This window comes from Cyclopterus lumpus, chromosome 19 (genome assembly GCF_009769545.1).
Source record: "Cyclopterus lumpus isolate fCycLum1 chromosome 19, fCycLum1.pri, whole genome shotgun sequence".
Lineage (NCBI taxonomy): Eukaryota > Metazoa > Chordata > Actinopteri > Perciformes > Cyclopteridae > Cyclopterus > Cyclopterus lumpus.
Genome location: NC_046984.1, coordinates 6,897,519 through 6,909,686, shown reverse-complemented (window position 1 = coordinate 6,909,686; position 12,168 = coordinate 6,897,519). Strand labels below are relative to the sequence as shown.

The following is a 12,168-nucleotide window of genomic DNA, read 5'->3' as shown; positions in this document are numbered from 1 at the left end:
CATATCAGCACTGTCGGGACACACTGCACTGTCACTCGGAGCAGCTAGAGCATTGGTGCTCTGCAATGTAATTAAGGTTTCCAACCATGTGATTTGATTTAGGGAGGGGTTGGAGGTGGTGTGTGTGTCAGTTTGTGTCTTTATTACACTGTGTGCACACACGCCCACAATGGTTTTGATTATACACCAGTCAGCTGCATTTCTAATCTCGGCTGGTGCAGCACTGCGGTGATGATCTCAACAGGCACAACAATGCCTGTCACAGGTTTGATGAAATGGAGGAGAAGACTCTCAGGTCTCCTGCCTCAGCTGAAACCATGTACTCTGTTGTAAAAGTTCAGTATTTAGTCTTAGTAGGGTGTAAAGGTCTGTAAAGCCTTATTTGTTACAGTGCATCTCGACACTGAAACTGTAATGAAATTATTATATTCATTGGCAGCATTTTATCCGGCTGAAAAGGATTCTCAATGTGGGTTTTATAGTAGTAGTGTAGTCCCAGTTAGGCTAAGTACCAGCAGCCACCAGTCACGTGCTGTTTTATTGTGGTTGAGGCTGAAAGTTGTGCCTTCAGTTGTTATCCTTTGTCAAGGTTGTTTATGGGTTTCTTGGTGTAGCAAAAGGGAATATGGTTCAAATAAAATAAAACATTGGAACAGGTGGGGGCGAGTATACTGCTACTAAAGCTATCGTGACACAGAGATCAAACATTAAACTCCCTTCCCCTGGTATATGCTGGTTCAAAACCATTGCAGGGTAGCTATTATGTTCTCATTGAAGAGAAAATCATTCGTAGAAGAGTAGAAATAGCAATGAAATGCAAACATTAACATCGCTTGCTGGTGTGGTCATCAAAGTAGGATAATATACAACAGTATCACGTAAACTGTCCATTGTTTTTGTTTTTTTATGTTGGACAAACATCCACTGGACTTTATTTTACTTGACGTTGGACTTCACCTTCCAACTTCCAGTTGGGGGCGAGTATACTGCTATTATTATTAGTATTCCAGCCTCCAGTCATGTTGGCCGGCATGTTCAGAATCATATGCAAGCTGAGGTATCCAACGGGACAGGTGCAGTTCTAGTGTAGCCGAGGCCCCTCTGGGACATTTTTCTCTAAACAATCATTCCCCTTTTTTTGGAAGCCGCGTGTCTGTTTCCCTACAATACATCAGGGAGTTGAACCACAGTTCACTGGACCCGGTTTAAACGAGGATCGCTGCAGCTTCCCCAGCTTTGTGTTCAAATAAACCTTTTTGCTGGCTCCTTTTACTCCTCCGGACTGACTGCACACATACATGCTCGCTGAATTACCCTCACAGTAAACGGCCCAGTCTCCCCTTTTCCTTTCATTTTCACAGAGCCACTCATTCCCCCCCCCCCCCCCCCCCCCATGCTCTTCAGTCTCTCCCATGCTTTTCCCCTCCACTGGTGTTGAGAGTGGCCAATAGAGCTAATGTGTTTGGCCCTGGGATGGTGGAGGACAAGGACTGTGAGTGAAATAAAAAGCAGCTAGGGGAAAAAAAATTAACACCTGACTCGGAGGGAAAAAAGCCATAATGTTGAGTCAGAGCTGATGAGCCTATACAACCACAGAAAGGAGCATATAAGAGAGTATATTAGAAAGAAGGAAATAATGGGAATGAGAGTGTGTGATGGCCTTAGCGAGCAAAAGCACGGGACTGACTGAATGAACAACACAAACAAGAGTGAGCGAGACTCGGAGCGAGCGCTGTGCTGATGAATCTTACCAGATGTTGCCGTGCCAGCTGTGCTCATGCAGCCAGGCATCACCGGGGCTTCTGCGTCGCAGAGTGCCTGCCGACCCTCGCTACCCAGCTGTCCCCACGGCGACGTGGGAGCACGGCCGACGGAGACTGAAACCACACAAGCCTTCCAGAGCGGAACAAACAGGGTTTACAGAGCTGCTGAGCAGCCAAGCTCCCATTCCCGAACCACGTTAGTGGCTCACTCGCTTTCACAGGGTTTGTGGGCCGGAAAATATGGGTTTATGTGTGCACATATAACATTTGGCAGCAGGGAGGCATTCAAATCCAATTACGGCGAACGCTATTTGCATGAGTTACTGTTTTAGCAGTGGATCTGTTCCAGAGACTTTTGTCAGATGAGCTTTTTTGAAAAAGAAATGCACAAGTTTCCTTGCTTTTTTAATTCTGCGCCTATTAAAGAGTCATTTATCATGCTGAAATGAAATTAATCATAGTTAAATGGAACTCTGTATAGCAATTTGGCTTAGCACCTATCTACCTTCCATTGGTTGTCAGTCATAGCTTTAAATGTGAACTTCTATTGGCAGAAACCCCTGAACTTCAAAACTTCAGCTCACCAATCGGACACAATAAAGTGCAGTTGACTTCATCCCACCACACACATGCATACTCACTGCCCTGAGTGAGGAACAGGGCAGTGAGACTTGAGGGAATGATGCTTCTATATACAGAGGTGGCTCGCCTGAGTCTGGATCCATATTTTGGTGCAGAAGTGCAGATCCATCCGCTGTGGTCTGTCAGGCAGCAGCAGTTCCTACACACAGGTCAGAGGGCAGCCTGGCTACTTCCCACCCCACACTCCGTCTCTCAGCATCCGATTCCCCTAGCGAGCTGGAGGAGCAGGGGTCAAAGATGAGTTCGGAGGGGTTGAAAACAACTCTCCTGCTCTCTCTGGCTGCATTGTGCTTCCCATAGAGAACCTGCAGAATCATTATTGTCCCACTTTATTAACTCAAAAACAAGGTGAAATGTTGGTTACTAATATTTAAAATAGTCAGGTATTTTTTATAAGTTGTAATAACACATTGCCTGCTTATGTGCAGCCGTCTCCAGATTTAAACAGGGGGGGATGTTGTATATCTGATAAAGATGGAATGATATTACTATATTGCGTTATGGTCTTGGAAGGAGTGGAGCATGTCCCGCCTTTCCTATTTATAAGCATTATACACTTTTACGCTGCTGAATTGTTGTCGGGTTGCAATTCTTCAGGCAGGTGAATTGCAGGCAGACGGATGGAGAAATGGGGCCACTACGTAAAGAACATTGGCTGTTTTAAAGGGTTTATTTAAAGTATTAGGGGCTCACTCTGGGAGAGATTGAACAGGTTTGAAATGGCAATGCCGTGCAGTTTCATGGATTCATTGTAACAGGCGGCACAACAGTGTGTGTGTGTGTGTGTGTGTGTGTGTGTGTGTGTGTGTGTGTGTGTGTGTGTGTGTGTGTGTGTGTGTGTGTGTGTGTGTGTGTGTGTGTGTGTGTGTGTGTGTGTGTGTGTGTGTGTGTGTGTGTGTGTGTGTGTGTGTGTGTGTGTGTGTGTGTGTGTGTGTGTGTGTGTGTGCGTGTGTGTGTGTGTGTGTGTGTGTGTGTGTGTGTGTGTGTGTGTGTGTGTGTGTGTGTGTGTGTGTGTGTGTGTGTGTGTGTGTGTGTGTGTGTGTGTGTGTCGGAGATGTCCTGGGGGCTTTATTCCAAAATGGAAAACCTGCCTGGCTCACTTCCCCTCCTTCCGTTGTTATTGCTGCAGCTCATCACAATATGTTATGTGCAATATGAGTTGTGACTTGAAACAGGGATTTAATACTTTAAGACTCTCATTTTTATAGCTCTAATTTAATCAGCTCCCAGCCTCCACTTGGGAGTTTTAAGTCGATCGAGCAGTTCTCCTTGTGCTGCCAGCCTGCAATGAATAACTTACCCGTGAAGTTCCCTTAAGCAAGGCACTTCACCACACTGCTGGTGTGAGGTGGCCAACAGTGCAACACAATATTTAGAATGGACGTTTCCCAGATATGAGCTTCTGTAACCACTTTCCGCCTCTAGGCCATCACTGTGAAAAACAAGGTGTTCGTAGTCCATGTTACGGTGTGAATAACGGTAAAGCAAATACCCACATCTCACTTCAATTAATCTTAACCGCTTCTGGTCTCAGACCGGCCTTGTAGTGTTTGGATTTTAAATGTCATCTGGCCAATCCGCTTTCAAACGTCTCTTTGATTATATTTATTTTTCTGTTCTATTTTCTTTCTTTCATTATATTTGACTTTCTTTTTTATATTTATTTCTGTTCTATTTTCTTTCTTTCATTATATTTGACTTTCTTTCATTATATTTGACTTTAACATATATATATATATATATATATATATATATAAATAAAATTAATTATTTGTTAATGTTACTTCTTAATGCATTGGTATTTATAGCGCAGGTCTGTGAGGTTATTGCTGCAGGGGAGGTGAAAGGCTGAACACACAAACACACCTGGGTGCTGCTCACTGCTGTTAGTCTTGTAATGTTGGCTGAGAGCAGCTCCACTGGAACCTTTATGGGGTGTCTTGCTGAAGGGCATTTTGAGGATAGTTGATTAAGTCAGGGAAAAGGTAACGTATTGACTCCCCCATCCACACTTTCTCAGCTAGCTTTAGGATTTCATCAGGCCACATTCCAATGACTGGTGGCCTGCACCTGCTTTTATTATATATTTTAATATCACATTCTACTTTCAGCCATTGATACGAAACTATTAATTCCACCAGGCCGCTGCTGGTTTATAACCATTTGATGCTCAGGTCATTTTTTTTTTTGCTTCTGTGCTTTGCTGCCTTCTTGTGAAGACAGAATTATGGGAAACAATTGGAGATTTGCAGTAATACGGAGATAATAATGCCAGCGCTTTAAGGAGATTCTTGACTTTTTTTCCTTCGCCTTTACCAGACTTTGACTTCAGCGTGCCGGGCTCCATGAAGCTTCACAATTTGATCTCCAAGCTGAAGAAGTGGATCAAGATCCTGGAGGCCAAGACCAAGCAGCTGCCCAAGTTCTTCCTCATTGAGGAGAAGTGCCGCTTCCTCAGCAACTTCTCTGCACAGACGGCCGAGGTGGAGATCCCCGGGGAATTCCTCATGCCCAAACCTACACACTATTACATTAAGATCGCAAGGTAAAGGACCCTGATGCACAATAACCCTCTCTATTATAAAACAACACTTGGTGATTATATTTTACATGGATGTATCTACTTCTGCTGCCTGTGGATAAAATGGAAAACTGGCAACAAATGCATGTAGAACATATCATCCCTCCCATATCGCTAATCATTTCAGCTCTGTCTCTCTTTACCTCTCTCCAGGTTCATGCCCAGAGTGGAAATTGTTCAGAAACACAATACAGCAGCACGTCGTCTCTATATCCGCGGCCACAATGGCAAAATCTACCCTTACCTGGTGATGAACGACGCTTGCCTGACCGAGTCGCGGCGAGAGGAGAGGGTTCTGCAGCTTCTCCGGCTCCTCAACCCGTGTCTGGAGAAGAGGAAGGAGACCACCAAGAGACACCTCTTCTTCACTGGTAGGACGAGGGATAAGAGAGATGGGTGTGTCTGATTTGGTGTGCCATGGTATGTAAATGTTTTGACTGCTTTCTCTGGGCAACCCATGCACAGCCTTTTACCTCCTTTGACCATGCTTGGTGTTGAGCGATGGCACGCCTTCAGTGCAGCCGTTTCCCAACTCTGGAGTATTTTAGATGTAGATTTAGATCTGGGGTTTACACTGTGGTAAAACAGGGACCGTTTCCTATGAAGTGCAGCCAGATTGTTTACAGTTTGTGTTGTCACTGACTCTTCTTACCTCCCTCCCATCTCTCCAGTGCCCAGAGTGGTGGCAGTCTCGCCTCAGATGCGGCTGGTAGAGGACAACCCTTCATCGCTGTCATTGGTGGAAATCTATAAACAACGCTGTGCCAAGAAGGGCATCGAACATGACAACCCCATTTCCAGATATTACGATCGTCTGGCCACTGTGCAGGCCAGAGGCACGCAAGCCAGCCACCAGGTATGGATACGGAGTCACACACACTCAGTGACTTAAGACTCATCCTCAAAAGACTTGGACTCTGACTTGATATCTGGAACTCATGAACAATCCTTCATCGTTAAGGCATTTGTATTACACACACCCACACTGTGAGTGAGTGAGTGAGTGAGAGGAGGCGGGGCTATGCACAGAGATCGTTGTTGTCATGTTATAGCCCTTATATTCAATATACAAAGTTATTGTATCAAACATCTGTATTTGTACAACATTAACACTGATCATTTATGCCAATGGATAAAGGACTGATGAGGTTGAAGCGCATGCTTTGAAAAATGCTTAGATATATCTACACCGTGTTCTAAGGAGACGAGACGGCATAAAGCCAATAATAGTGCTCATTACAACCATCAAAGAGACGAGACTTGACTTAGATTTGCTCAAAAATGACTCCCAAACACATGCATACAGTATATTCTACATCTGTGTAGCCTGGTACAATTGTGACCTCCTTTTAATAATATGCATTGATATGCACCCTGTGTAAGTGAATTGTAACGGTAGCTTTGTACAGCTATGTCCCGTCCCCTAGGAGTCTCTGAAACGTCTGCTTTAATGCATTAAAAAAAAAGGCCAATATGGTTTATTTAGCTGAGAAGGTGGGCCCAATATCAGATGGACCACGGCTCCCTACCTAACCTTCACTCCCTCCTCCTGTCCACTACCAGGTCCTGCGGGACATCCTGAAGGAGGTGCAGGGGAACATGGTGCCTCGCAGCATGTTGAAGGAGTGGGCCCTCCACACCTTCCCTAATGCCACTGATTACTGGACCTTCCGCAAGATGTTCACCATCCAGTTGGCCCTCATAGGACTGGCGGAGTTCATGCTCCATCTCAACAGGCTCAATCCCGAGATGCTGCAGATAGCACAGGTAGGAGGAGAATACAAACATACACAAGCCGAAACATGTCGAACTCTGTCAAGGGCGAGTGGCATTAGTGTGACGGGAGCTAATTCAATAGATATACACTCTCACAGATGCATTAAGAGATCACCATTACAGTCTCCCTATCTGGCCGTATGCATTACCATTCTCCCCCCCTGACATTCACGCTAGGCCTATCAGTCAGCCAGCCGCTGTCAAAGCGAACAGTGTTTTGACAGAACGTTATATTCAGTCCCTCTGCTCCACAGCTATCAAAGACGTTTCAATTTGAAGAGGCCGTGTTTGTGTGTGCGTGCGTCTGCCTCTCAGTCCACAAGCGTCCGTCTGCCGCGCGGCTCCGCACACAGCTTTCTAAAAGTCATTATTAAAGATGATTGTGTCAGTCGGCCACCCCACCCCCTCTGATCTTAATCGGCCTTTGCTGACAGGCGTTCCTCTGGGCAGCTAAGCGCTGGTATTAAGCCCCCTCTCTGCCTGTTCCACTCCGCAGATCCCATTAGACACAGCAGGATTACGGTACAGAGAGCGTACGCACACACAAACATTACACACAAACGGAGAGCGGGTACAAGGACAGGACATCTCAGCCATAGCATTGTGACCGACCCTGCCTAAATGGAGACCTCATGTTCCTCCATGTTGGCACTTACAGAGCTCAATAAAGCTTTGAGGCACCAGTCATGAAGGCACTTCTTTGTGGCATTCATCAGGCTGTAATCGCATCATCTCCTCAGAATACGTTACATCTCCTTTCTCCATCTCCTTTGATACCGTCGCCACCATTACTCTGTATCTATTTCTCACTGTCGAGTTCACAGCTCCAAGAACACATTTTAATGTTGCGTCTTCCCATTCACACCAGCCCCAAAATGAAGCCATCGCCGGTCGCTAGTGTGGTGATTTAGCATTCTGAGCGCTGCCTCTACAGCCAACTGTCTGCAGGCTTATCTGAAGCTCTTGGGGGTTGCTGGTGTCTCAGCCCACTGCCTTCAGGTCCTCCGCTGGGACCTGGAGGAGCTAATGACAGTAGGAGAGCGAGAGAGGAGGAGGGAGTTAAGAAGAAGGGGGAAGGCAGGGAAAGAGGAGGAGAGGGAGCATGAGCTGGAATGGAATGAAATGCTCTGCTATAAAGCTGTCAGATGCACTCACCTTTTCATATAAGGGAGCTTATCTGCACCAGAATGGCTGCTTGTGTAGCGGTCCTCTCGCAAATAAATGCAGGCTTAAAGATGAAAACTTGGCTGTATATATTTAAGTCAGCGGGGAGCGACAGGGGCCAGAGGAGTGGGAGAAAATTGAGGATTATAGATGTTCTGCTGCCGATAATTTGACGTGTTACTGTGTCTGGGGAACGCAGATCAATAACGGGAGCCATTCTGTTGGCGTGAGCTTGTTTTGTAAGTCCCCTAGCCTTTCTGAAGAATTGTTGTGGTCTAAGGTCTGAGGAGAACACTGCAGAAAGGAATATATTAGATTATTTTTATTAAATTGGTAGTGGTTATGGGTACGTCACCCTGAAGAATGCTTCATTTACAACGTCCTCTACTTGTTTTCTGAGACTTCTGACTCTTACTTTACCTTTCCTCAACCGTCTGTTTTTAGGACACAGGAAAGCTGAACGTCTCCTACTTCCGGTTTGACATCAGCGACGTCACAGGCGACCTGGACGCCAACCGCCCTGTTCCGTTCCGGCTGACGCCGAACATCTCAGAGTTCCTCACCACCATCGGTGTCTCGGGCCCACTCACTGCCTCCATGATTGCTGTGGCACGATGCTTTGCACAGCCAAACTTTAAGGTAACTTGTACATTCTTGTTTATCCTGTGTTTTCAAATGTTAAAAAAAAAGCTCAGAATAATATAATTGTGTTCAGATGAATACAGGAATAGAATATATCAGATGATAAGAGGCTGTCACATGTGAATACATCATGATAACATTATTATTTTCCCTGAGCAGAGCCTGAACGCATCATAATGTAACCGGGCAGGACCTTCCTTTGTTGTCCGTTAGCGGTGTGGCCACGTTTACCAGCTCTCCTCCTGTCAGTTTAAACACGGACTGGTTGTTTACAATGCAACATCTTCAGGGATCTGCGACTAGAAAAGCATAAACACCGATGTCCTGACTGCATATTTGACTGGAAGTTGTTGGATAACGATCAACAGTAAAACTTTATTTCATACTATGATGGTTAAATTAATTCACGGTTCACATGCGCGACGCACCCCTATGGAGGATCCATACAGATCCCGGATTTAGAGGGGTCAGTCACACCACTAGCACCGTGACAATATTGCATTTAAATGTTCAAATAAGTATACTTGAAAAATTACACTTGCTCAACATGACCCAGATGGCACGAGTCTTAGCAGGGTTTAAGGAGGAGTGCATTTAAAATGAGAGGTTCAAGTCAGCTGGCAGTATCGGCGAGGATATACTTAATTCTGTCACGAGGACGCAGTGGTTTGTTGTGGAATTTAAGCTCCCGCTGACTTCTCCAGATTTTGTATAGCACTTAAATTTAGATAAACCCAGAGAGGAAGTTCAACTGAAAACAAAAACAATGCAATGAAAGCCTGCACAGTCAGAGGGTTGTATAATGAACCTGCAGCAGGGCAGTAATGACAGGCGTGTGGTGTCTATGTCGAGGTCTAGCTCATACTTAAAGCCTGACTCATGTGGACGGAGCAGGAGTGCTTAAGCTGTAAATGAACAAAACACTTGACGATGTGAACTAGTTAAGCTCGACGTGAGGTCAAAGACAATGGACTTTTCCAGGGAACGCCACAAAACACCCCAAACGCCTAACAATCATCCACTCAAATATTTTAAAGTCTGAAACCATACACATATTTTACGTACGTTTGGGGAACACTGTGTTCCTGGTTAGGTGATCATGGGCTGGTGTTGTGGTTATGTATTTCAGTTCTGCAGCAACATAATGAGCTGCTGACATCAGAGAGATTTCCTTTAGGATGATTGAACTTTACAGCTTTGTTTTATATGTCTGAGATTGGCATTGGCTTCATTTAACCCGAGGTTTTATCATGCGTCATTGCTCTTGTTCCCATGACAAACACATGGCTTAGAAAAGTCTACCCCAGAAGATGGAAAGAGCCTTCCTTTGACTTATAATTGAGACTTCAAATAGATGCTTTAATCATCTAATTAGCCATTAGCTAGATTACCAAACAGGGTACTGAGAAAAGATCCTCTTACCTGCTGCTTCTGGCACTTCCAACCACATCGTTTGGTCTTCGACAGTGGATGCAGTTTGCTCAATTATCACCATAAGTATGAAACTGGTGACATGGGGACGGGGATCATAGTATTAATAACCCTGTCTCTGTTCCAAGATGATCTTTGATTGGTCAAAGATCATCTCCATCTGCAGAGGGAGATGTAATATGTGGTTGAGAGCTCTGGAAAAAGCAGGAAATGCAGCGTGATTTGAGTTTTTGTCAAACTATTGTTTCCAGATTTGTGTATTTTCATGTTGTCAAAGATGATAAGTAAATAAGTTTAATTCATTCATTAATAAAGCAAATAAAATAAAGTTAGTTAAGTATTGTTTTTTTCTAGATTTTTGTCGTCATGAGAATGTTATTACAAGTTTTTCAAATGTAATGATTAATTTAAAATGTTTGCTCTAAATCAAAGCTTAGACGATATTAATCCTATGGAGCTACATTGGTAAAGTGCTCACAAGAAACTTCACCACAAAGTTATTTTAAAATTAAAAGTCATTATTTCTTAGAGGATCCAGTGATTATTGTACACTTTGCTACATTATTTATTCTTTATGATTTACGTCTCAATTGTGTCCGTGACAGGTGGACGGCATCCTTAAGGCAGTCCTTCGCGACGAGATCATTGCGTGGCATAAGAAGACCCAGGAGGACACATCCATGCCTCTGTCCCCGGCCGGCCAACCAGAGAACATGGACTCCCAGCAGTTGGTCTCATTGGTCCAGAAGGCTGTCACGGCCATCATGTCCCGCCTCCATAACCTGGCTCAGTTCGAGGGAGGAGAGAGTAAGGTCAACACACTGGTGGCTGCAGCAAACAGCCTGGACAATCTGTGTCGCATGGACCCAGCCTGGCACCCCTGGCTCTGAGGAACCCTGGGAGGAAAGGGGTCACAATGGAGGAGAACGAGAAGGATGAGATGCATGGACAGAAAATGTGTTTTTGTTTATTTTTATTTCGCATCTGACGAGCACAGACAACTGTGATGTGTATGTTGGTTTTCACTGTAACAAAAAGCCTGATGGATATGTTGGACTCTCTCTATCAACACTGAAATAGTTGAAGTTGGAATCAAGTGGAACAAAAGGCCCTGTCTGTCACATTGATAGTCTTAACAGGGCCTGCCAGTATACATAATAGTTATATCTGGGCTGATTCTGAATCTTTTTTTTATCAAAACACAATTTCTCCCTCAACTTGTATTTATTTTTATAACTAAATGACAGGGAGTGTGTGTGTGATGACGGTACAAATATTTGTGCAGGTATAATGAGCCACTCACTCAAGCTCATGGAGGTTTTGTTTTTTTTAATTTAAGAAATGGGGAAATCTTCTGTTAGCTTTAGCTGTGTCTGTGTTGTATTCTCCTGCATCGAGAGCTTACCATTTTTACATTATGATTTTTTTTTTCCCACCTAAAACAGCCATTTGTCCTCTCAGATTTCTATTTGTATTTAAACTGAAGAACGTGTAGTTTTTTTCTTTCTATTCCTGCAGAATGAGGAAATGTGTTGTCCTGTGAGGACGACAAATGGATGAAGCTCTTTCTTTTCTTTCTTTTTACCCACTGCCTGAAATGTCTTGTCTTTCCATCAGCCGTGTTGTAATGTAACAAAGTCAAACTTCAGGGCGGACTGACACTGTAATAAGCTACAAACAGCTACAATGCAAATATGTCATTCCCACGCTGGTTGTGTATGCGTATGCTCCCCTTTTTGCTCCCCTTTTTTTCAGCAAAAGGATTATCGCTTGTCTTGTAAATAAGCATTTTGTTTTAATAAAATGCTCTTTTTTTTTAATACAGATGGCGTTGGCTTTTTTTTTTACGGGCACCTGCAGTGTCTTTCTTTGAGCTGTGTATTAGGATAATTTCAACCAATGAATCTCAAAAATAAGTTTCAACTATGCTCACAATTCCCATAAAGCAAAACTCAACAATTAGTTCTCTTTCTGAGTTGCGTTTCTTTTTTCCCCCGGTTGTAAAACAACAATAATGACCAGTAATCCCCATCTGTGCGTCACATCTCCTGCAACACTGTCGCCGCCATAATCACCCTGAAGGCTGCTCTCTTGGGTATTATTGCGGTAATCACTCATGCTGTGAAATGACTCCAGACGAATCATCCTCCGACGTTAAAACGTCTATTG

General features: G+C 44.2%; 1 protein-coding gene across 2 annotated transcripts in view; it reads left to right on the top strand.

Moving 5' to 3' along the window:
- Nucleotides 1-11,823, top strand: part of trrap (transformation/transcription domain-associated protein) — a 78,207-nt gene extending 66,384 nt beyond the window's left edge. Inside the window, exons 68-73 of one of the 2 annotated variants that reach the window (XM_034558219.1) lie at nucleotides 4,725-4,950; nucleotides 5,140-5,357; nucleotides 5,658-5,842; nucleotides 6,550-6,753; nucleotides 8,371-8,565; nucleotides 10,605-11,823. In XM_034558219.1, coding sequence (XP_034414110.1) covers nucleotides 4,725-4,950; nucleotides 5,140-5,357; nucleotides 5,658-5,842; nucleotides 6,550-6,753; nucleotides 8,371-8,565; nucleotides 10,605-10,889 — 1,313 coding nt within the window. In that variant the 3' untranslated portion in view covers nucleotides 10,890-11,823. The remainder of the gene's footprint in view (nucleotides 1-4,724; nucleotides 4,951-5,139; nucleotides 5,358-5,657; nucleotides 5,843-6,549; nucleotides 6,754-8,370; nucleotides 8,566-10,604) is intronic. The other variant, XM_034558221.1, reaches the window with a different exon arrangement.
- The last annotated feature ends 345 nt before the right edge of the window (nucleotides 11,824-12,168 follow it).